The 26029-nt window shown below is 38.6% G+C and overlaps 1 protein-coding gene across 3 annotated transcripts in view; it reads right to left on the minus strand.

The window, feature by feature from the left end:
* WDR19 (WD repeat domain 19) overlaps positions 1–21812 on the minus strand; it is a 93792-nt gene extending 71980 nt beyond the window's left edge. For 2 of the 3 annotated variants that reach the window (XM_032853204.1, XM_032853194.1), the window contains exons 1-6: positions 21738–21812; positions 18409–18500; positions 18039–18104; positions 15941–16066; positions 7741–7856; positions 3856–3971 (exon numbers count right to left, since the gene is read on the minus strand). In XM_032853204.1, the coding sequence (XP_032709095.1) occupies positions 3856–3971; positions 7741–7856; positions 15941–16066; positions 18039–18104; positions 18409–18500; positions 21738–21743 (522 nt within the window). In that variant the 5' untranslated portion in view covers positions 21744–21812. Of the gene's footprint in view, positions 1–3855; positions 3972–7740; positions 7857–15940; positions 16067–18038; positions 18105–18408; positions 18501–21737 lie in introns of those variants that run through there. The other variant, XM_032853213.1, reaches the window with a different exon arrangement.
* Between the last annotated feature and the right edge of the window lie 4217 nt (positions 21813–26029).

Genomic DNA, 26029 nt, shown 5'->3' on the forward strand with positions numbered 1-26029 from the left:
TAAAGGACTCCTAAGTATGACAAAAGACTTAAAAAAAAAAAAAAAGTCCAAACAGATTTTTTTAGAGAACTACAAAGTACTTTTCTTTATTTATTAAAGTACAGCTGACCCTTGAACACTATGGGGGTTAGGGGAGCTGAGCCCCTGAACAGTTGAATATTCACATATAATGTTGAGTCCCCCCAAATTTAACTATTAATAGCCTACTTTCACTGGAAGCCTTACCAATAATATAAACAATTCATAGACATTTTATATGTTCTGTATATCTCATACTGTATTCTTACAATAAAGTGAGCTAGAGAAAAGAAAATGTTATTAAGCAAATCATAAGAGAAAATATATTTATGGTCCTGTATTATATTTATCAAAAAATATATGCATATAAGTAGATCTCCACAGTTCAAACCATGTTGTTGAGGGATCAACTCTTTACTTGACATACAATATGCTATTAGCTTCAGGTGTACAACACAGTAATTCAATATTTATATACATTACAAAATGACCTCCCCCACGGTAAGTCTAATTACTATCTCACCATAAAAAATTATTACAATATTAATGACTATATTCCCTATCCTATATATTATACCCTCATGACTTACGTATTTTATAACTGGAAGTTTGTATCTCTTAACCCCATTTGCCTATTTATCTAAAGTACTTTCTAATAATAAAAAGCAGAATCATTAAGATTAAAAAAAAAACTTAGTAAGATAGATGGCCAGATAAATTTGAAGAAAGAATAAGTAAATTGATTAAGTAAATAACCCAGGCGGTTGCACAGAATGACAAAAAGATATGAAAGAGAGATAAAGAGGGGCACGTGGGTGGTTCAGTTGGTTGAGCATCTGACTCTTGGTTTCACCTCAAGTTATGATCTCAGGGTCATAGTCTCAGAGTCATGAAACTGAGCTCCACGTTGGGCTCCCCATTCAGCACAGAGTCTGCTTGTCCCCCTCCCTCTGCTCCTCCCCCAGCTCTCTCTAAAATCAATAAATAAATTCTTAAACAGAGAGATAAAGAGGTAGAAGGTCCAATGTATGTCTAACAGACACTCCAGAAGGATAGAATAGAAAGGGCAAGAGGTAATACTGAAAGAGATAATGACAGAATTTTCCAGAATTGATGAAAGACAGCAAACTTCAGATTTAAAGAACAAGGCAAGTCCTTAGTAGGATAAATAAAAATAAATCTACACAAGAAACACTGGAGTGATCTGCAGAGTAGTAAATTCAAAGCAATTCAGAGACAACACAAAATAAAGCAATACTTTTAATGTATGCTTTGCTTACCACAAGACAACTTAGAGGGTATACCTAATTCTAGAAGAATACTTCTTAGAGATCAGCGATGGGAAATAGCTATCTTGTATGTAAATAACAACTGAATGTAGTTATTTCCTAGGATGTGATGTAGCAAAATATTGTAAGGTCGTGTCCTGATTCAGCGGAGGAAAAAAATGCCAATATCTACTGATGATGTCTGATATGGATACAAGGAAGTGAGTGCAGAGCTAAAGCATTTCAACTTGCATATCTACCATTCTAACTCAAAATCGCACCAAAATAGAATGTCAAAATTTTAGGTTTCTAGAAAATATTTTGTTATACTAATTAATCTTAAGAACAAGTTTAATCATGGGGCGCCTGGGTGGCTCAGTGGGTTAAAGCCTCTGCCTTCGGCTCGGGTCATGATCCCGGGATCCTGGGATCGAGCCCCACATCGGGCTCTCTGCTCAGCGAGGAGCCTGCTTCCCCCTCTCTCTCTGTGTGCCTCTCTGCCTACTTGTGATTTCTGTCAAATAAATTAAAAAAAAAAAAAAAGAACAAGTTTAATCAAGCCATGGTTCTACTCAACATGGCTGAGTAACTTCTGCCTAACTTTCAGAGCTGTCCAGATACAGAAACCAATGTTCTTCTTCAATCTTATTTTCTATAAATTCTCAAAACTCCTATCTTCAGTAGGCCAATCTTGAACAAGCTATAAGTTCTTCCTCCTACCTCTGTCCATGTCGTTTTGCTAGGGTTGAACAACAGACTGTTAAATGTCTTACAGTATCCACTTAAACAAATTTCAGTAGGGTACACAATTACAGAGATGATATTTGCAGCTTCACTGGCAGGAGTAAAGTGTGACTATGTGACTAGATTCTAGTGATATGGATAGAAAAAATAAATGCATCTTCTAGACGAGGCCCTTTAAATGCCTCTTGCACTCCACTTTCTTTCTCCCTTCCCTGGAGGGGAAATGCAGATGTGGTGCGGGTAACTATGCAGAAGAGGACGAAATATCCTTGCAAAAGGCAGAGCAATGTGATGGAAGGAACCTGGGACTGTGTAGCACCTTGTGAAGCAGAGATGCACAGATGATCTGCCCACCTGTCTCTGTTCCATGAGGAAGAGAAAGAGGAAAAACCACCCAAACTAGCATATTTTTAGAGCCCTTGTAATTTTAGAAGACTCTGTTACAGCAATTTATCCTACACCTTGACTGATTCAGATTGTCTGTCTTTTAAAGGTTCATAATCCAACTTGCATTGATCTCCTCCATCTCAGATACTATGGGACTTGTAAGCTATACCAAAATATATGGCATCATGGTATAAGGTTGTGTGTGTTTTATCATGATTAGTTCTGTCTTCTTGAGAGTAGGAGCCTATGGTTGCAGCTTCTAAGATGAGCCACAGTAATCCTCACCTTCTGTGTAATCCCCATTCCTAGCTGAATGTGGGCTGGACGGGACTCACGTCTACATAACAGAATATGGCAAAAATGATTTTGAGATCAGGTTATTTATTAAGAGACTGTGGCTTAAGTTTTAAGTGGCTGCTTCCCTGTCTTACCACCTGCTATGTGGTGAAGCACTCTATGGAGAAATCATGTGGCAATGAAATTAGGTGGGGTTCTAATCAATGGCCAGAAAGGAACTGAGATCCTAAGCCTAACAACCTATAAGGAATTGAACTCTTGTCAAGAACCATGCGATTGAGCTTGGAAATAGACATTTTTCCCAGTCAAGCCTTCAGATGAGACTCCAACCTTGACCAGGAAAATGCAGGCTTATGAGACCTTAAAGCAGCTAGGCTACATCTGCGTTCCTCATCCATAAAAACTATAAAACAATAAATGTATATTGTTTTGAAAATGCTAGGTTTGGGGGGTAATTTGTGATGTAGCAATAGAGAACTAATACAGGACCATATTTCACATTTCTTCTTAAGTACATAGCACAGTGCCATATACCTAGAGGGTATTCAAAGAATTTGCTAGTCAGTATTGTCCTGGCAATACTAAGTCATATGCCAAGTGGTCCAAAGTAAAATTTATCCACTGGTGAGATTATGTAGTAGATACTGGCAATACAAATTCCCTCAAGGAGCTGCTGAAGATCTATTCAATTGGGAAATTTGAACAGTAGTAAACTTTATTCCTAAAACTAAATTTAATAAGGATTAGCTTGGAAGCAATTTAACATACCAGTTAAAGGCATGGGCTTTAGAATCAGGCAGACCAGACTCTGAGCCCAGTTATTAACATTTATACTATGACCATACACATATAAAATCAGAGTTATCTCACAAATATACAGCCTAGCTATAACCACAGAGCCAATAATTCACGCCAATACTAGGTAATGGCAAATGTACAAAGGAAGACATTTAGATAAAGGATTCCTAGGAAAGAAAAGTGTTCTAATACCTAAGAAGAACAGTTTTTGTTACTTTGGAAAGGAAGTTATTGCATACAGACCCCACACAGAGATTTTAAAATTTCACAGATTAGTTTGGTAGACAAAGTTTGTATCAGGGAAAATTTTAAATACACCACACCAAAGATGATACGGAATTACCTGTCTTATCGTGTCACCTTCCTGATTGCTAACGGTAATCATTTTATCTTCACCACCTAAAGCAAGCAGATTTTCTGCATTCCAACATCCGCATGTGATTCTCTTAGTATGTTTTCCTGAAAAAGAGATGATTTTTTTACAGACACGTGGGTTTCTCAAAAAAATTAAAAGATCTGTGCTGCCAATCTAAAAGTCTAGGTAATAGGCCGTCGATATTAAACAGACAAGGAATGCAAAATCTCATCAAAGTAGTTAGTGTCTAAGCAACCTTATTTAAAAGTCATTACCAAGTTCTAAAGCAATATAATGGTTTTCAACTAGTTAGGTGGTTATGAGCACAGGCTCTAACATGAAGAGATACTCGGCTCCTGGACAAGTTTGTTGGCTTACCATATAATCAAACCATGTAACAAAATGTCTTACCACGAGCACTAAATCCCAAGGCACTCAAGTTACTTTACTGCACTCAAGTTACTTTACTGCACTCAGTTTCACAGCGTGGTAGATACCTTGGTATAAACAGATTCAACATTCAGTTTGGGTTACTCATGTAAAACTAGAACACATTTGATTTCTGGTCATACTGAGGTGCAAATCTGAATGTACCTTATTGAGACTGGCGTGGAGAACTGAGTCACTTAACTAGGAAGTGATACTGGACGGAAGCGATAAGTATCAGGAGACTTTCCCGCTGAGGAATCTAGCCAGTACAAAAACTGTATTTTGGGGGGGAAAATCATATACTTGACACTGGGTGCATTTGTTGACGGTCGTAGGACAGATAAATCCTTGAGTCTCAAGATCCATTCTACAATGAGGAGTAGATTGGTTAAGTCTACATATTCTGGAGCTAGCCTGCCTGCATTTGAATCTCAGCTCTTCCACTGACTATAAACACTGGGTAAGCTACCTAACATTTCTATTCCTTAGTCACATATCCATAAATTGGGGATAATAGTAGGGTCTGTCTCATAGAATTGAGGATCAAATGAGTTCAGGCATTTGGAAGAGTGCCAGGCATAAAGAAAGTGCTAGAGAAGTTTAGCTATTTTTTATATAGCTTTTTTTTAATATATATACAGAAAGTGCTAGAGAAGTTTGCTGCTTTTTGAGAGCACAGACCACATTAAATTTATTCCTTCTCGCCCTTACAGAATTGAATTCTTTAGAACCTATGCTGGAAGTAGGTTCTAAAGAAGTAGTTGTTAAGTGAGTAGACCCTGAGGCCAGAGTCCTGGTGTGTCAGAGGCTCAGGAGGAGGACAGTGTGGCTGGAGCAGAGGAACGAAGAGGAGAGGAGTCGGAGATGAAATCAGAGTTTGTAAGGCCAGGTCATGCGGGTGTTGGCTGGCCACTGTAAGGACCCTGGCTTTGACCCACTGGAAAGGACTGAGCAGAAAGCTCGCTCTGGTCCTTAGCTTGAGAATATTTTATAATGGGGAAAGAGCTGGAGCAGGGAAACCAGTTCCGAGAGCACAGAAATGCACGTGGAAGATGTCCGAGGCTCACACACAGTGGTAACAGGAGAGATGGTGAGAACAGGCTAGATTCTGGAAATATCTGAAGCAAGAGACTACAAGATTTTCTGGCAAATTAGAAGTGGAAGGTATGAGAAAGAGAGTCAAGGAGGATTCTAAAGTGTTAGCCTCAAGATCTGAAAGGATGGGATGTCATCAACGGTGAGAGGAGTAGCTGTGGTTAAGAACGGTTTTAGAGATATGAAATTTGAAGTGTTTACTGGACATCTTGTCAGAAATGTTGAATAAGCAGTGGATACAGGAGTCTAGAGATAGGAAGAGATCAGTATGGGACCGGTCAGGATTTGGCTGGCATTTCAAATCAGGAGACTAGGGCACAAACGTGAAGGGACCATTCAGAGAAGACACTGAAATGGAGGAGAGTTTGGTGATCATAGATGAAGGGACTCGTGTCGTACTTTGCACTGGGCCCACAGAGATGCGCATTAGGAAGGGAAGAAGAATGCACAAAGAAAGGTGGGGAAAGAAGCCAAAGACAAACTTCCTTCTATACCCCAGAAAGGGAGAAGAAAATCTCTTCTTCCCCCTTTCTGTATACCTCATGGCCTCTTTGTTTCTTCCAGAGCTCAGAACTCAGGTTAGCCTTAACATCAAGATCAGTTAACTTGTTTTGTGTGCCTACTTATAGTATTCTGGGCACTTTACACACACTGACTTATTTAAATAATATTAACTCACAGTTAATCTACTATGGTAACTGAAGTTTGAACCATGTTATTGGGAGACTGGCAGTATTTAATTAAACCATAGTAAACGAATATAATAATAATAATATAACAATATATAATATAATATAATAATATAAGAGTCACACAACATGAGAACTGCCTGTATGTGGTTTAGCTGAAGGGAGTAAATCAGTACAAGATGCAACAAGGTTAACAGATTTTAGTTACTGTGAGATGCTGGCAGCTCATGGTACCATGTAGGGGCTCTCTAGAGTGGAAAGCCTTGAATTTAGGAAAGTGAGTTATTTAAAAGGAAAAAAAGCAGAGCCACAAATCATAACCAACTCTGAGAAAGGCAGCTATGTATTTAGCTAAAGGACCTAAGACATATAATTGACCTGAATAATCTCCTCAGGCCCATTTTATAATAAATGACTGAGAAGAGACCCAATATTCATATTAAATACAAAGATCACCTATAAAATTATGTATATGTGAAAAATACTTGACATAAAATAATTATGCTTTGACAGATAATTTTCTTATATGTCAAGTGTCAGACTTTCTGGGGCCTGTAAGTTAACTGGTAGGGTGTTCCTACAGATGAAGGGGGATACGACAAAATGCCTAACTGAGGTCAAATAGTCAATTTATGGTGAAAGTTGATTTTTGTAACTCAAAATATTTTGTTTAGGTTTTCAAATGGATCAATGGCATTACCTTTTGGCTGGAACACCAAAAATATAAATATTAAAGATATAGGGACGCCTGGGTGGCTCAGTGGGTTAAACTGCTGCCTTCGGCTCAGGTCATGATCTCAGGGTCCTGGGATCGAGTCCCGCATCGGGCTCTCTGCTCAGCAGGGAGCCTGCTTCCCTCTCTCTCTCTCTCTCTGCCTGCCTCTGTCTACTGTGATCTCTCTCTGTCAAATAAATAAATAAAATCTTTAAAAAAAAATATTAAAGATATATACGTATGTGAAAAAAATTGAAATAAATTATGTGTCCTTAATTGAAAGGCACTTTCTCAAGTATTCTAGAGCACTCTTATCTCCAGAGTTTAATTCCTTCCTTAGCAATAAATTATAATTATTTGGCCACCTGGGTATAATTAAGCCTGCTAGTTTCACCATTCACCAGCAGGATGTTATGATAATTGAAAAGAATCGATGTGTTTCTTCTTAGGTGTTCAGAAGGCAGATGGTAAGTGACCAGAGACTGGGGGAATCAAAGAGTCTGAACCAAGGTCAAACAAGGAACAAACACCCTCTAGTCATATACCCTGAGGTTCAATATAACTCACAGTGCATACTCAACTGGTGTTTGGAGAGAATAAGAGGTCAGAATTAAGAATCTAGATATATTCTGACCAAAACAGTCACCAAATATTTCAGTCCATCTACTAACGTGCTGTCTATCCCATGTCCACAGGTACAATCTGCTGTTAACGTCCTGGTGTCCAAAGGCACAGGTTGACCTTAGAGCAACTATTCTGTGTGGCCTGGTAATTCTTCATAAACAGTGAAGAGGGATCTTGTAGTTTAGCTAGCTGTGAGGCTTACCCGGGGGAGTTTTACTACTACACAATTCCCCTGGCAATATCAGAAAAAACTAAGCCATAAAACATTACATTTATGTAAAGCATCTCAAATACAGAGCGGTGTTTCCAGCTATAACCTACCCAGTACAGGAATCTTTCGAGATGTCTGACGATTATAAATAAGCAAATTTCCTTTAACGGTTCCAACGGCCAGGAAACTTCCAATTTTTGACCAAAGAAGGAAAGACATTTGATCCCTGTAACGTTAAGATATAAATCACTAAAAAAACTCACAATCATAATCTCCAGGTAGTTCTTTTAAAAAGTATTTCATGAATAATTTTAATATCTACTTAGAAACTGAAGTACAAAATTAGAACTTACTGCTTTAGGACAAAGACTAAGGGCTAAAGGCATTTTGGAGAAGCTATAAGATGATGTTATGGTCAGTTAGATCTAACATACATATGTAATAAATACAAACTCTACGTCAGTCATGCTGGAACCTCAAAGGTCATAAAACGAGTCATGATTTGACAGTTTGGTCAGACTGATAGTTGTACATGTGGAAAAATCTTAATGGAAGATGATGCCACATGCTTTAACAACAACATCAACAACAACAACAAAGTAGGTTCCAGGGCGCCTGGATGGCTCAGTCGGTTAAGCATCCAACTCCTGATTTCGGCTTCGGTCGTGATCTCAGGGTTGTGAGATTGAGCCCCGCATTGGGCTTCACACTGGGCATGGAATCTGCTTAAGAGTCTCTCTCTCTCTCTCCCTCAGCTTTCCCCCAACCCCTGCTTAAAAAAACTAAAAAAACTAAAAAAAAAAAAAAATGTGTTAAGTAAGAGTCCTCTAACATATTACATTGGAAAAATCACTGAGAATTCATCACCTTGAACAGGACATATCTTTTCCAGCTCTGTCACTTTTTAAAGTTTTTATGTCAATTCCAAGTAGTTAAGAGTATAATATTAGTCTCAGGTGTGCAATACAGTGATTCAGCACTTCCATACATCACCCGGTGCTCATCACGACAACCACACTCCCCAATCCCCGTCACCTCTCTCACCACCACCTGCCATCATCTCCCTTCTGGTAACCACCAGTTTGTTCTCAATAGATAACAGTGTTTCTTGTTTTGCCTCTTTTTTTTTTTCTTCCTTTGCTTGCTTTGTTTCTTAAATCCCACATAAGAGTAAAATCATATAGTGTTTGTCTTTCACTTGCTGACTTATTTCACTTAGCATTATACTCTAGTTCCACTGATGCTGCAAATGGAAAGATTTCTTTTTTATAGCTGAGTAATATTCCATCATCTATGTGTGTATATATCTGTGCATATACCTATAGATATACGCATATGTACACACACATGCGTACATACATACTGCATCTTCATCCAGTCATCAGTCAATGGACACTTGGGCTCTTTCCATAATTTGGCTATTGTTGATAATGCTGCTATAAACATCAGGGTGCATGTATCCCTTCAAATCATATTTTTATATTATTTGGGTGAGTATCTAGAGTAGTATGATTGAAGGACTGAAGGGTAGTTCTTTTTTAACTTTTTCGAGGGAACTCCATACTGTTCTCTAGAGTGGCTGCACCAGTCTGCATTCCCACCGACAGTGCAAGATGGTTGCTCTCTCTCCACATCCTCGCCAACACCTATTGCTCTTTGTTTTTGATTTTAGCCATTCTGACAGGTGTGAGTGACAGATCCAGCCAAGCACCCCTATGGTGAATGATTTTTTTAAAATGTATTGTTGGATTGGGTTTGCTAGTATTTTACTGAGAATTTTTGCATCCATGTTCTTCAAGGATATTGGCCAATAGTTCTCTTTTTTTTTTTTTAGTGGCATCTTTATCTGGTTTTGGTATCAGGGTAGTGTTGGACTCAGAATGAATTTGGAAGTTTTCTTTCCTTTTCCTTTTCTATTTTTTTTGAATATATATATATATACACATAAAATTTAGTTATTTATTTGACACAGAGAGATACAATGAGAGGGAACACAAGCAGGGGAGTGGGAGAGGGAGAAGCAGGCTTCTCATTGAGCAGAGAGCCTGGGGCTCGATCCCAGGACCCTGGGATCATGACCTGAGCTGAAGGCAGTCACTTAATAACTGAGCCACCCAAGCACCCCTATTTTTTTGAATAGTTTGAGAAGAGGCATTAACTCTTCTTTAACTGTTTTGTAGAATTCACCAGTGAAGTCATTGATCGTGGACTTTTGTATGTTGTGAATTTCTTGATTACTGACTCAATTTCTTTGCTGGTTATTGGTATGTTCAAGGGTTCTATTTCACCTGTCTCAGTCTGGGTAATTCATTTGTTTCTAGGAATTTAATCATTTTTTCCAGGTTGTCCAATTTGTTGGCATATAATTTTTCATAATATTCTCTTATAATTGTTTGTATTTCTGTTATGTTGGTTGTTATTTCTCCTCTCTCATTTGTGATTTTGTTTATTTGGGTCCTTTCTCTTTTCTTTTTGATAACTCTGGCTAGAGGTTTATCAATATTATTGTTTTTTTTCCCACAGAACTGGCTCCTGGTTTCATTGATCTGTTCTATTGTTTAAGTTTCCAAATCCTTTATTTCTGCTCTAATCTTTATTATTTCCTTCCTTCTGCTAGCTTCAGGCTTCACTTTTTGTTCTTTTTCTAGCTCCTTTAGCTGTAAGGTTAGGTTGTTTATTTCAGATTTTTCTTGCTTCTTGGGGTAAGCCTCTTTGCTATATGTTTCCCTGTTAGGACTGCTTATGCTGCATCTCAAAGGTTTTGGACCATTGTGTTTTCATTTTCATTTGTTTCCATGTACTTTTTAATTTCTTCTTTTATTTCTTAGATGAACCATTGTTTGGTAGCATGTTATTTAACTTCCATGTATTTGTGGTCTTTCCAGGTTTTTTCTTGTGGTTGACTTCGAGTTTCACAGTGTTGTGGTCAGAAAAGTTGCATGGTATGACTTCAATCTTCTATTTGTTGAGGCCTATTTTGTGACCTAATATGTGATCTCCATTCTGGAGAATGTTCCATATGCACTTGAAAAAGTGTGTATTCTGGGGCACCTTGGTGGCTCAATCAGTTAAGCAAGTGACTCTTGATTTTGGCTTAGGTCATGATCTCAGGTTTGTGAGATTGAGCCCTGTGTTGGGATCATCAACTGAGCGTGGGGTCTGTTTAAGATTCCCTCTCTCTCTTAAAAAAAAAAAAAAAAAAAAGAATGAAAGAATGTGTATTCTGCTGTTTTAGGATGAACGTTCCAAATATATGTTAAGTCCATCTGGTCCAGTATGTCATCAAGGCCATAAATTCCTTGTTGATTTTCTGTTTAGATGTTCTGTCCATTGATGTAAGTGGGGTGTTGAAGTCCCCTACAATTACTGTATTATTGATTAGTTTCCTTATGTTTGTTATTGTTTTATATACGTGGGTGCTCCTGTGCCAGGTGCTTAAATATTTATAATTATTGTATCTCCTTGTCCCTTTTATTATTCTATAGTGTTCTTCTTTGTCTTTTGTATAGTCTTCGTGTTAAAGTTTGTCCAATACAAGTACTGCTCCTCTGCTTTCTCTTGACATCCATTTGCATGATGTTTCTCTATCCCCCTCACTTTCAATCTGCAGGTGTCTTCAGGTCTAAAATGAATCTCTTGTAGGCAGCATATAGATGGGTCTTACTTTTTTTTTTTTTTTTTACATGCACTCTGCTATTGTGTTTTAGCTGTTCTATCCTCCAGTCATCTGCAGAAGCTCTCCTTGCTTGCTGTATGTAATGTTTGGTTCCTGATCTGAATGTGGTGAGTTTTAACTAGGTGTGCTTTTAGTCTGATTATGAAATGAGACCCGTCACCACCTCCACCAGAACTAAGACCCTGCAACACTCTCTGGCTGGGAAACATGGTGTAGGCCGGGGTTTGTGCTGATCTTCCGGGCAGGGGTCTGGTACACTGGGACTGAGGTAAGCATCACTGAGAAAAGCAGTTCCACCAAAGCACAGGGAGTGCTTAGTGTAAGCAAGTTAGGCAGCCAGTTTCCACACTGCACTGCTTCTGCAGGTGGCTCTGTGTTTATGCTGAGCAGCAGGAGAGGGAAATGTGCTGACCTGCTCCTTTGTTCCTGGGGAGGTGTCTCCATGAATAATATCACTCAGGGACATGTTCTGAGAAGAGCAAATAATATCCCCATTTTGTACCCCAGGGTCTCTTGAGATGTTGTTTCCATGCTGTACATCCCTGTCATCTCACCAGGAGTGTGGCAGTGCCTATCTATCCTAGCCAAGCCCAGTGACATTGAACACTCCAGGCTTTATGCCCCACTGGTTGCAAGAATTCATGAAATTCAGACCCTCTTACTTTCCAGGCCAAAGGCTTTGGGGAAATGTTCTACATCTGTGTTCCCCTGTGTGCTCCGCTCTCTGCAACCATGGCTCCCTTCTCTGCAACCATGGCTCCTTCCCCTCCATAGCAGCCAGGATCTGTTTCTTCACCATGCCTCCACACTTCTTACCTTCTTTAGTACCTTACCTCCCTTTAGTTGTAGAGTTTGTCCTGTCAGTCTTCTGGTTGACTTCTGGGGTATTTGGGATGATTTGATAGTTATTGAGCTGTATTTGTAGGAGGTGGTGAGCCTAGGGCTCTCCTACTCCACTGCCATCTTCCCATCTCTCCCACCTCTGTCACTATTAAGATTAGCTCACTCAGAAAGAGGTAGAAAGCACATTTGTCTACCACCAGTTCTTAAGTACATTCTAAGACCTACTGGTTGAACTTTCTCTAAAGATTTTTTTTTTTTTAATTTGAGAGACAGAGATCACAAGTAGGCAGAGAAACAGGCAGAGAGAGAGGAGGAAGCAGGCTCCCTGTTGAGCAGAGAGTCCGATGCGGGGCTCGATCCCAGGACCCTGAGATCATGACCTGAGCTGAAGGCAGAGGCTTTAACCCACTGAGCCATCCAGGCGCCCCTACTGGTTGAACTTTTATATAGTTCTCTATTAAATGGAATCAGGACTCCTGGGAAGTCGGACTCCTAGCTCATTCTCTAAATGGAGGGAAAAAATCACAATGGGTATAGAAAAGTGGTTGCGAAAATCCAATCCCACGACCAATAGCATCACTTGGGAACTTTAGAAATGCCAGTTCTCTGATCCCACCCCAGCGCTTCGGAATGAGAAACTCTGAGGGTGGCGCCCACCCATCCGTGTTTCAATAGGCACTTTGATACAGCTAAAGTTTGAGAACCACTGATAAATCATTTACTGTTTACAGAAAGCAACGCTGCCCTCAAGAAAGCTGATAATATGGAAGACCAAGAAGTCACTTAAAGTATAAGAGAAGTTTGGTTGCAACAACAGATGAATGTAATAACATATTCAGTTAGAAAATTACTTCTAATAAGTACTAATATCCCAGGCTGCTGGGTTTAATCTATAAAGTGTATGTTTTTAAAAGACCAATATGCTTGTTTCTCTATCTGTTTGCGCAGGTGTGACAGCCATGAGAATACGCCTCTTAGGTCTCTAGCTATGGAAAGTGTAACTGATGAAGGCCCCCACTGGAATCCACCACTTTGACGTGCTAGGGCCATGCCTTCCCGTGGACTCTTCCCCAGACAGTAACTGAGTGGGCAGGGATACTATTGAGGCCCATTTCTGGGAAACACAGGGTTCCACTGATGGGTACCTCTGGCTTAAAGTCTCCTCAGACGCCTAGTTGAACTTAGAATTGGGCTACAGTATAAGATGCTTCTACCCAATGTTTCTTCCTTCCTTCTCCCCTTTACAAGGATCAGACATGCACTGTGCTCTGATGGCTTTTCTAATCTAACCCGCGCCCTCTATGTTTCCTCAGAGGCATTTCCTATAATAAATCTCACATGCTCAATCCTATTTGGGATTGAGAAAACATGAATAGAAAGAATCGTGAGCAAGATAAATAGCGCCAGAGAGAGGAGGAACTGCGTGAGAAGCACAAGTCATGAGCGGCACCAGCGGTCACACTGAGTAAGAGCAGAGTGACAACAGTCCATTCCATAGTCTATCGTTACTAACCGTCACATGACAACCAACTAGAAAAGGAGTTAAACAGTGTGTTCCGAGAAGATCAAGCAACCAATATCCTCAAAAGAAGAACCAGCTGAACAGACTCCATCTTCCTTTTCTTCAGAGAAAAGGCCTCTAAAAGGCCCTACAAATTACTGTAAGATGCTATGGCACATTTAAGTTCCCAGTAATGCTCGCAGATCAAGACAATATATAGGAATTACATGTACTTTTGGCCAAGTTAAACTTAAAGCATATATTATTCAAGGGAAATGCACATGGCTACGAAAAAAAAAAAACGCAACCTGTATGAAACGCACAGGCTTAAGAAAGTCTTGCTGATAAGACAAATGCAGATCAGTTAGGAAAGAAGCTGGGTAGGCTGACCAATACTCGGGTCTGAATGGCCATGGGAGAAGGAACCATGCCCGTAAGTCAACCACAAATTAACTGGCTGATGAATGCGATGCTGTATTTAGTGTTTTCTCTGGAAAGACTGCTGTACTCCAGGGACATAACTCTTACAAGTCTAAGGAGGATCAAGGGAAGTACCACTATAATTCTAAGAAATTATAAAAATACATGCAGTAAAAATTAATCCACTCAATCCATTGTGTTACCATAATAATTTAAGATAGTTAAGTGACATCGTAGTAAGGTTTGCAATGATTATATTTGAATACACTTTGTGTATTATTTAAATGTTCAAAGGGCTCCAAAGAATAAATTCCAATTAAATTTCTAAATGGAATTTAAGTTTTTCAAGGAAATTTGTTTGCCAAAGGAATAGATTAAAGAAAAACTGATATTCAAAATTGTATTTAAGTATCTTAGTATAATATTGACCTTTAAATTAAAAAACAAATATGAAAAAAACCAAATATAGGGGTGTGACTTTGTATATACAAAAGTCTTTTAGGTATTAAATATTAATATAAACTAATAATTAATTGGTTCCACCTCAATAATTATAATATCTACCATTCATTCAGTTCTTAATTTCATGCCTGGCCATGACGCACAATTAAACGTCCCAACAACTCTGAGATGATGTGAGGAAATGGATCTGTGGGAAGCTAGACAGCAGAGGCAGACATACACCAGTCTGAGACACCTTGGATTAATTGTGCATTTCTCCCTGGGTGAGCATGTGTTCTCACTGATGATGAATTTGGTTCAAGAACCAGTATTGGATGTTTATAAATATTCTTTTTGAACTGAAGAGCAGAGTATGTAAAACCTTTCTAAAAAGTGACACATACCCAAAGTGTAAAAGGACAGAGCAAGAAATGAAGGTTCTCAAGCCTGGCAAGACTTCACGGTGGGTGGGCAGTATTACTCGTGAGTGCACGCCTCATGCATCAATCTGGAGGGTTAAGGGAAACAACGCTAAGGTCACCTTTGGTCCTGTTCTGCAGGGCCACCTGGCTTTCTCTGGGTTGTTACTCCTTGGCAAACTGGAAATTTACAGTCTTATCTTTCAACATGTGTGTGGCCTATCTGCACGTCACGTGACACCATGAGACAGATATTTTTACACACATTCAATAGAGATGAAGAAACTGAGGTCTAGAGAGAGGTAAAGCTACTCGTTCAAGGTTGAACGGCCAAGTTTTAGTTGTAAATAAATGTTTCTATTCCATATGTTAAAGTGGTTTCTATTTTAGCAGAGACCTGTAATTTCTTCTGTTTGCCCACTATATTTTCCATTTGGGAACTGTCCCACCTTTACCCCACTCTTCACCTGCTGGGATTTTTAATCCCATGGCTCTGTCTACCCTACTCAGAGACCTTTTGAGTAACCGAGTGGACACTGGTAAGGTGATGGGGATATGTTCTCTTCGGTGTAACTTGCTGTGAAGATAAGCCAATAGCTTGCAGCAGCATAGAGTCTGACTTAGAATAAAGTCAATACGGAGAAAGGAAGAGCTCAGAGATGGAGAGAGAGTCTTGACTGCATCCCTAGAACCCCTAGATCCAGCAATGCCTGAGGCCACTCCCATTTCCAGAATTTTCCATATGTTTTGTCTCATCTTTGGACATTTTAGTCTGTTCCAGCGAAAGCAAATTTTAAGAAGCTACTTATATTTTACAATCTTAACAATTTATTCTAATTAATTGGGCAAAATCAATAGGATTATATGTAACAATAAAAAAAGAAATAAACTTTCTTTCATGGGAAAGCAACTCACAAACGCATCTTTATAATAATAGCAGTGAGTATTGTTAGCATCAGACCTACAAATAATATTTATAAGTGAAGATTTAAAATAAAAGTTATTCTTACCTCATACCACTGTCTAACTGGCTGGTTTTATTTGTGTTGGCATCCCATAGATAAATGCAACCAGATTTCTCAGCAATCACTGCTAGGATATCTCCATCTTTGTCCCAATCCATAGCAACACAGTTACTTTTAAAAAAGAAAGCAAAATATCACTATACATTTTCTTAAAGTAAGGGAAAGAAATTTAAATGCCCATTTACAATTTTTATCTACAATAAGATCATCCAATTTTGAGTAGGTCATAAACTTCCTAAAGTGAGAACTACAACTCACTATTCACTGCTTAGATAACACTATTTTTTTTTTTTTTTGAGAAAGAGAGTGTGCAAACAGGGAAGGGAGGGACACAGGGAGAGAGAATCTTAAGCAGATTCCACACTGAGCATGGAGCCCGACGTGGGGCTCCATCCCATGACCCTGAGATCATGACCTGAGCTGAAACCAAGAGTCAAATGCTTAACCAACTGAGCCATCCAGGTGCCCCCACCAAGTTAAATATTTTATTGTTGTTGAGGGAATGGGAAAACATTTTAATTCTATTTTAAATATCATTTATATATACTACACTAAATATAATTACACCTAGTAAGTTAGCAGATTTTCTTAGATCCTATAAAGAACTTGGTCTTTTGGTAAAACAAACCGATAGAGTACCTCTACAAAGGAATCACATTTGGAATCAAGAGGTAATTTGTTTGACCAAGTGCTGAAAGGTTATTTCAGATTTACAGAGAGAAAAAGAAGGTACTGATAAAAAATGAGTTTCATCTAGTTAATTTGTGTATAAAACAGATCATGGCTGTGTAGATATGGGATTGTAAATAATAGAAAACCTGGATTACACATGTTATTTCATTTTATAGCATCTTGATTTCAATTCATGCCATAATAGATTAAGAGTGATTCAACTAAAATGACTTAAGAGTTATAAATAGAAAATGCTTTTTAAATATGATATTGTTTAAAATTATTTCAAAGAGCTTATTATAAATCAAGAACTTCCTTGAGGATTAACTTTTTCTTCTCTGATGTTATTTTTCACTTTGAGACTCTGCTCTGGGATATTGGCTAAGCCAAACTCAGATTAATAAGACAATAAACTAAGACAACTGGGAGTTACTTTGGTCATTTTTTTTTTTTTTCGAAATGTTAAAATATGTTTGGGGATCTTCATTTTCTCTAGTATTTTCAGACCCTACTTAGAAATCTTTCTCCCCATCTTCCTCCACGCCCCACTGCTGGCTACCCAAAGCACACACACTCTCTTTAAAAAAAAAAAAAAAAAAAAAAAAAGGTTTAACAATGACATAGGGGCACCTGGGTGGCTCAGTTGGTTAAGCATCTGCATTTGGCTCAGGTCATGATCCCAGGGTCCTGGGATCAAGCCCTGCATTGGGCTCCCTGCTCAGCAGGAAGCCTGCTTCTCCTGCCTCCTGCTCCCCCTGCTTGTGCTCACTCTTTCTCTGACAAATAAACAAATAAAATCTAAAAAAAAAGTTAAAATGTATGGTGAAAGCAACTATTTTCCAACAATTTATGAGAGGAAACAGTACAGTGATGTGGGCTTATCTTTTCTGCCTATGCCAAAATAAGGCTTGTTTATAATTAAATAAGAATCTTTCATATAGATTTCTAATTCTACCTTAAAGCTTCCCTGCAAGAGTACAGAGATTATAAATATCAACTCTAACGCATATGCTATATGTCTACATATTTCACTAACAACTTATGTATAAAACAACAAATCCCTGGGGTGCCTGGGTGGTGTAGTCAGTTGGTTTTGGCTCAGGTCGAGATCTCAGGGTTGGGAGACGGAGGAGTCCCACCTCAGGCTCTGTGCTGAGCATAGAGTTGGCTTGGGATTCCCTCTCCTTTTCCCTCTGCCCCTCCTGCTTATGTTCTATCTCTAAAAATAAGTAAATGAATATTAAAAAAACAAACAAAACAAATCCCTTTGCAAAGGAAGAAAGCAAAAGAAGAGATAGATTACATATGAGTTGTAAAATTCTATTTGATTACAGCTTTAAGGCAATAATACTTTTTTTTATCTTTTAGGAAAGAAAGCTTGAAAAAGCTTTCGATCTACCTCTGTCCTTACCCAGGTAAGTTGATTTCACTTCTTTTTTGACCATGGCGATCAAAGATTTTCACAATATGATCGGCTCTAAAAGTAATTAGAACATAAAAATATAATTTGAGTGTTTCTTCTTATAAATGTATATTAAAAAATTAAGCTGACATCCAAGTAATTTCAGTGTTCTCTCATGACAGTTTCATAATTTGTATCTACAAAGTTATTACCCTGGAAAAGATTTTATGAACTGTGATATTAGTGGAAGTGAATGTATCATTTTTCCCACTATACAACCATCACACAAGAACTTCTACTAAATAAATGGCATGGTTATGCAGGCATACAACCGCCTGAAGTCAGGATGATTGACTTAAAATATTCACTGATTTCTTACCCTGTTACTGCAAGGTAGTTTCCTGATGTTTTTTGCCAGGTGAACTGTATTGGTGTGCCAAGCCAAGTCTTTTCAAGCAGTGAGAAAACACGCTAAAAAGATAAAAGTAATTTTTATATTTTCCAAACATACAATTTAAGGGTTGATCAAAGATATCAAAACGTGATCTTGAAAACAGTAGGGTTCAAGATGGTAAAAGCTTATTATTAGAGCTTATCTGGAAAAAGTCAATAACGTAACAGACAAAATGACTAATTGGATCAACCAATCAACAAACTTCTACAATCTAGTTGTTTGTATGGACAAACAAAAAACTTTGTATGAATTATGGACCTCAATACAAAGGTAAGCATTTATTATAAATATATTATAAATATATTAATATAATATATATAAATTTATAATATTATATAAATATTATAAACTTTGGTTTAAAATGTTTTTTAATATTTTAGAAAAATTACAGTTTTATTATTTTATGTGCTAAAGTAAAATAATTTAAACTTGAATTCAGCTAATAATCAGTAGCATGGACTTATAACAATTTTTTATTTAAATTCAGTTAATTAACATAAAGTGTATTATTAGTTTCAGAGACAGAGGTCAGTGATTCATCAGTCTTATATAATACCTAGTGCTCATTACAGCATGTGCCCTCTTTAATGTCCATCGCCCTATGTTCCCTATGATTGAGAGTCTCTTATGGTTTGTCTCCCTCTCTGGTTTTGTCGTGTTTTTCTTTTTTTCCCCACTCTTCTCCTATGATCCTGTTTTGTTTCTTAAATCCCACAAGTGAGTGAAATCGTATAACTGTCTTTCTCTTATTTTGCATAGCATAGTACACACTAGCTCCACCCATGTTGTTGCAAATGGCAAGATTTCATTTTTTTGATGGCTGAATAATATTCCATTGTGTGTATGTGTACATACATACATATATATTTCTTTATCCATTCATCTATTGATGGACATCTGAACTCTTTCTGTGTTTGGCTATTGTGGACATTGCTGCTATAAACATGCGGGAATAGCATGGATTTTTTATTTGTATTTTTTTTAAAGATTATATTTATTTATTTGACAGAGATCACAAGTAGGCAGAGAAGCAGGCAGCGAGAGAGGAGGAAGCAGGCTCCCTGCTGAGCAGAGAGCCTGATGCGGGGCTCGATCCCAGGACCGAAGGCAGAGGCTTTAACCCACTGAGCCACCCAGGCACCCCAATAGCATGCATTTTTAGATTAAACTTAACAAAACTACCATTTAAAACATCTTAACCATGATAAAAATATAAATACTTCATTCAAAATTTTCTCCCTTTACCCATTAGTTATATTTACTTAATCATTAAGTGTTTAATTTAGCTATTGAGTGGACAGTCTATCAACTGAAAAGCCTTTCTTTTCACTCAGTCCAGAACTGGGGTATCCAATTCGGAAGCCGCAAAACAAAGCTGGACTTGAAATTTTATTGAGGGCTTGAAATGTAGGTAGTCTGAATTCATATGTGTTGTAAATGTAGACTACACATGCCTTTCAAGGAATATAAAAAAATGTAAACTATTCCATTGATAATATTTTATATTGATTACATATTGAGATAATATTTTGGAAATACTGGATAAAACAAAATAGTACTTAAATTAATCTTACCTGTTTCTTTTCGAACATTTTAATGTGGCTACTAAAAATTTTAAATTACATTGGCTCACAGGAGATTTACATCAAACAATATTGATCTAGAACAATTAAGTACAGCTTGAATGAAAAAATTTAGATTTTAATATTAGGCTAAATTATAAACATATCTAGGCATATGACGTTTACACAGTACTACAGGAGGCTTGACAATCTGAGTGGCCACACAAAACTGATCCAATGCTTGAAATTAAACACCAAGGGGCACCTGGCTAAGTGTCAGGCTCTTGATTTCTGCTCAGGCCATGCTCTCAGGGTTCTGAAATTGAGCCCTGCACTCAGCAGGGAGAGTGCCTGAGATTCTCTCTCCCCCTCCTTCCTTGCCCCTCTCCCTGCTCACCCATGTTCTCTTTCTAAAAATCATCAATCAATCATTTTTTTAATTAAACACCAATCAATAAGAATTCGGTATGTTAAGTAGATGAAATCCACCTCTATGGGAAGGAGTGTTCTATAATCACCAATGCACTTTGTGGAGCTTGAAAACACTTTGAAGGCATGGGGATAAAAAAGCACAAAGGCATCTTTTTCAGTTTTGTGACCACAATGACGCTGGAACCCCCTTCATGCAGGTGAGGGATCCTTAAACTTAAATTTCATTAGCTTCATGGTAGACCTCTCCTGGCTGTGATCTTACGTATCTTTCTTCCGTGGAGTTACATTTACATGCTCCGTACACACTACAATAAAAGAGTGTAGCTTCACAACCAGAAAACCAAGGTTTGAATTTTGCTTTTTACTTCTCAGCTGTAGGGCTTAAAACAAGTCGCTTAAATGGCCTCAAGCACAAAATTCTCAATTGTAAACCAAGAATAATTATCTCCTTCATTCTGATATTTCATAAATTGTGAAGTGTTTTTGAAATGTTATGATTACCGGTCTGTCTATTCCAATTTCCACGCTAAGAGCCAGGAAGAATCATTAGGACTTAATTTTTAAATTTAACTGCCGTTTCTTTGCCAGATCAGGGCAGACAGCTATTGCTGTCGTAAAGCAGTGGGTAAAGCAGCCAGTGACCCGGAATGGGGTTCACCAGAATCCCAAGTGTAGGAACGGTGCGTGCCCAAGATGCTGCTCTCGAGCGGACCTGCGTGTTCAAGTGCAGATTTCTCCGCGAATTATGTACATTAGCCACTGAGTGATTTGTACATTCAAGGAGTCACAGGCCATACAATTTGACATTATCCTTTCGGAAGGTTTTCACTCTGTTTACGGCTGAGCAGCCGCGCGGCTTGCCAGGGGCTCAGAGGCAGGGAAAGCAGCAGCTCTGATGCAGTCAATTTCGCTGCGACCCTCCAAGCATACCGCTCTCTCCGCGGTGCGAAGTTCGGGGGCCTTTCTGACCCAGTCCGCTCATTTCAAGCAGTGCCTTCAACTCCGTTCGCGGTCCCAGAAATGAGGCCTCTCTCTCCGCCTTCTCCTCCTCTCCAATTTTCTTCCTTTTCCCCTCCTTCCTTCAACTTCGCCCCGGCTTTTCCCCCTCCCCGGCCACCCAGCTGTCTTCCCCATTCCTAACGCACTCTGGAGGGGTGGGGTGGAGGCACAGGCCCCTATCCTCAAACTGATGCTCAGCGGGCTACGAGCCAGGGGTCGCGTTTTCCCGCCTCCCCATCCCCGAGTTTGTAAGTTATTTACCTTCATCTCAATGCTCGAGCGGCCGCGCGATGTAGCAAATGCGCAGGCGCACCTGGTCTGCACCAAAAGGGCTAACGCGTTCCCGTCACCCAGGAGACCGCGCGAGCAGTGACCAATCAGCGAACAGCAGCTGAAGGGCGGTGCTTCGAAGGAGCCTCCGCAGGGGAGGGCGGGAGGCAGGGGACTGGAATCACGTGACGCTGTCGGCGTTAGGCCCCGAAAGATTGCGCGTCTGGAGCCCCTGCTGCGCCCTTGCTTCCTGGTTGGGCTCTGATTGGATGAGAGCGAGGGACTCGCCCGAGAGAGGTGGGCTCTATGAACCCGGAAAGGCGCCTGCGTAAATTTCGCTTTCTGGTTACTAAGCTGCCAAGGGTGGCGGGTGGGGGCGCCCAGAATCAAGGAAACGAAGAGGCGCTGACTGTTGGATGAACCGAGAACGGAAATTTGCCCTTGGAGCAAATACTCTTACACAGTACGCGCAAAGAGGACTTGGACGGGCCCATGTCTCATCTCTTCAAGCTTCTGGGCTAGAAGAAATAGGAAGTTGAGAAATAGTTCTTCCCCACCCCCCACCCCCCAGGCGTTAATAGGCCAACTAAATTGGGCAAGAAAAATGAGCACTGAGTGCTTCTCTCTTTACACTTTGGACCTGGCGGCTTTTCCCTAAATGTTATACCCTGCCATAGATTTGTGCTTATATAATCCTGATTTTAGTAATTTGAATGCTTTCTTGCTTTTCCTGTCTAGTCTAGCTAAATATGTCAATTTTGTTGGCCTTTTAAAAAAATGGATTTGGGTTTTGTTGATGTGATAAGCTTAATTGTGTCCCTTCCAAAAAGTAGGTTGAAGTCCTAACCCCTGGTACTTGTGAATATAACTTTATTTGGAAATAAGGTATTTGCAGATATAATTAAGATGACATTGGCATGGCCCTAATGTAATATGATTTATGTACTTACAAGAAGAGGGAAATTTGAACACAGATGTACAGGGAGAATGCTGTGTGACAACAGAGGCAGAGAGTGATGTAGCTATATCCAAAGAATGCCAAGGATTGATGCTCACTTCAGAGCTAGGAAGAGGCAAGTAATAATCCCTCCTCCCCACCCCCACCCCCTACCCCCGTTTCAGGGGGGTACAAGGTCCTCAAACACCTTGAAGTTGGACTTCGAGCTTCCAGAACTGTGAGATAAGAAATTTCTGTTGTTTTAAGTTACATGGTTTGAGGTATTTTGTTACAGTAGCTCTAGGAAACTAATACAGATTTTGGTACCAGGAAGTGGTGTGTTGCTAAAACAAATACCTAAAATGTAGTAATGGCTTATGGAGAGAGGCTGGTAGGATTTTGAGGTACTTGGTAGTAAGTGTAAATTGCTTTGAAGACATGGTTGGTTGAAATGTGAACATTAAAGGTGTTTTGAGAGCTCATACAGGAGAGCTATAGAGGAAGTTTCTGGGGGTTTTTTAGAGGTGGTTAGATATAGATATAGATATATCCTATATGTTATATAGGTCGTTACAATGTTGCTGAAAATATCAATGTTTACAGTGCTTCTGGGGAGGCCTCAGATGGAAATAAGGGACACGTTATTGGATGCTTGCTATAAAGTGGTAGAGAATTTGGCTGAATTGTGTTGGGTGGAAAGCAAAATTTGTAAGTGATAAACTTACATATTTAACTAAGGAGATTTTCAATTAAGGTGTTTGAAGGTACAGCCTAGTTTCTCCTTGCTGCTTAGTGAAATGTGAGAGGATGGAGATAAGATGAGAATGAACTGTTATGCACAAAAGAAACAGCACTTGATTATTTGGAAAATTCTCCAGCCTATCCAGATAGCATATTCTGGAAACAGGGTCAAGGGTATGGATACAAAACCATTTAGTAAAGAGATTAGGCATGTGACTTAGGAGTCCAGTCAGCCATCTCAGCAAAAACAAAGATTAGTGAACTTCAAGATATGGCAACTTAAACAATCCCCTCCCAAAAAAACCAACAGCCAGCCACTGAAAGATGTATAGAGCATCACAGAGTTGTGAAACAACTTCAGGAGCCCAATTTATGTGTAACTGGAGTCCCAGAAAGGGGAGGGAATGGAGGAATAGAATATTTGAAAAAGTAAAGGTTGAAAAAATTTTCCAAATCTGATGAAAATCCTAACCCCACAGATCCAAAAACTCAATGAACACTAAGCAAAAGAAACATGAAAAAAAATTATTTAAAACCTGTGATGAGAGAAAATCTTAAAAGAAGCCAGGTTAAGAAGATAAATGCATAGAGGAACAACGATAAGAAAATGAGTAGACTCCTTGTTGGAAACCCTGCAAGCCAGAAGACTATGGAACAACATACTAAAGTGCTGAAAGAAAAAAGTTGTCCATACAGAATTCTATACTCAGAAAAAAGATCTTTCAAAAGTGAAAGTGGCCAAAAAACTGAGTCCAGCAATATTTATATATAAAAAAAAAGAATGTACACCATGACCAGGTAAAATTTATCCAAGAAATGCAAGCATAGTCAGTATCTGAAAATCGGTTAATACAATATGCAATATTAATATAATAAGGGACAAAAAATGTATGATCATATTAATAGACAAGAGAAAACCACTTGACAAAATCCCCAACCCTTAAAATTCAATACTCAATAAACTCAGAATGAAACGTATTTTCCTCAAACTGAGAAAGGTCATCTGCAAAAAACCATATAAATAACTCTATACTTTATGGTGAAAGACTGAATGCCTTCTCCCTAAGCTTGGGGGGTAAAAGGGATAACCACTCTTGCCACTTCTACTTACCATTGTATTAAAGGTTCTAGCCAGAGGAATTACTGAAGAGAAGAAAATAAAGGCCATCTAGATTGGAGAGGAAGAAGTAAAACTATGCAGATATCATAAATTTGTACAGAGAAAATTCCAAGGAATCCATTAAAAACCATTATAATAAACTAATAAATGAGTTGAGCAAGTTTGCAGGATTTAAGATCAATACACAAAAAATGGATTGCATTTTTCTATTCTAGAAATGAATAATCCAAAAGAAAAATATTTTAAAATCTATAGTAGCATTAAAATAAAATAAAGTACATAAATTTAATAAAAATACAAGATGTATACAGTAAAAACGATAAAATTTGTTTAAAGAAATTTGAAAAATAAATGTGAATACATGCCACATTCATGCATCTGAGGCAATATTATTTTTTTTAAAGATTTTATTTATTTATTTGACAGAGATCACAAGTAGGCAGAGCGGCAGGCAGAGAGAGAGAGAGGAGGAAGCAGGCTCCCCGCTAAGCAGAGAACCCGATGTGGGGCTCGATCCCAGGACCCTGAGATCATGACCTGAGCTGAAGGCAGAGGCTTTAACCCACTGAACCACCCAGGTGCCCCAAGACTTAATATTCTTAAGATGGCAATACTCCCCTAATGTATAGATTCAATAAATCTCTATTAAAATCCCAGCTATCCTTTTTGAGGAGATTGAGAAGATGATACTAAAATTCGTAAGGAATTTCAAGGGACTCAGAATATGTAAAACAATCTAGAAAAAGAAGAACAAAATTGGAAGTCCCCCATTTTTCGATTTTAAAACTTAAACTGCAAAGCTACAGTAACCAAAACAGTGTGTTATTATCATAAGGATAGCTATATAAATCAATGGAATAGAATTAAGAGTCCAGAAATAAAACCGTACATTGGGGGGCGCCTGGGTGGCTCAGTGGGTTAAAGCCTCTGCCTTCGGCTCAGGTCATGATCTCAGGGTCCTGGGATCGAGCCCCGCATCGGGCTCTCTGCTCGCCAGGGATCCTGCTTCCTCCTCTCTCTCTGTTGCCTCTGCCTACTTGTGATCTCTCTCTCTGTCAAATAAATAAATAAAATGTTTAAAAAAAAAAAACAAAAAAAAACCGTACATTGGTTTGCAATTGATTTTCAAAAAGGTTGTCAAGACAATTCAATGTTGGATCCCTAACTCACAGAATATGCAAATATTAACTCAATTAAAGAAAGAAATGCAGTAGTTAAAACTAAATATTCTTAGAAGAAAACATAGGAATTTATTACTTTAGTTTAAATGATTGTTTCTTGGATATGACACCAAAACCACATATGACAAAAAAACAAAACAAAACAAAAACTGTGGACTTCACAGAAATCAAAATTGTTGTCCCTCAAAGGATACCACCATGAAAGTGAAAAGACAACCTACAGACTGGGAGAAAATATTTGCAGATCATATATTTGATAAGAGACTTGTATTTAAAATATGTAAAGAAACCTTGTAACTCAATA

Source organism: Lontra canadensis, unplaced genomic scaffold (genome assembly GCF_010015895.1).
Source record: "Lontra canadensis isolate GAN:19392208 unplaced genomic scaffold, GSC_riverotter_1.0 scaffold1, whole genome shotgun sequence".
Classification (NCBI taxonomy): Eukaryota; Metazoa; Chordata; class Mammalia; order Carnivora; family Mustelidae; genus Lontra; species Lontra canadensis.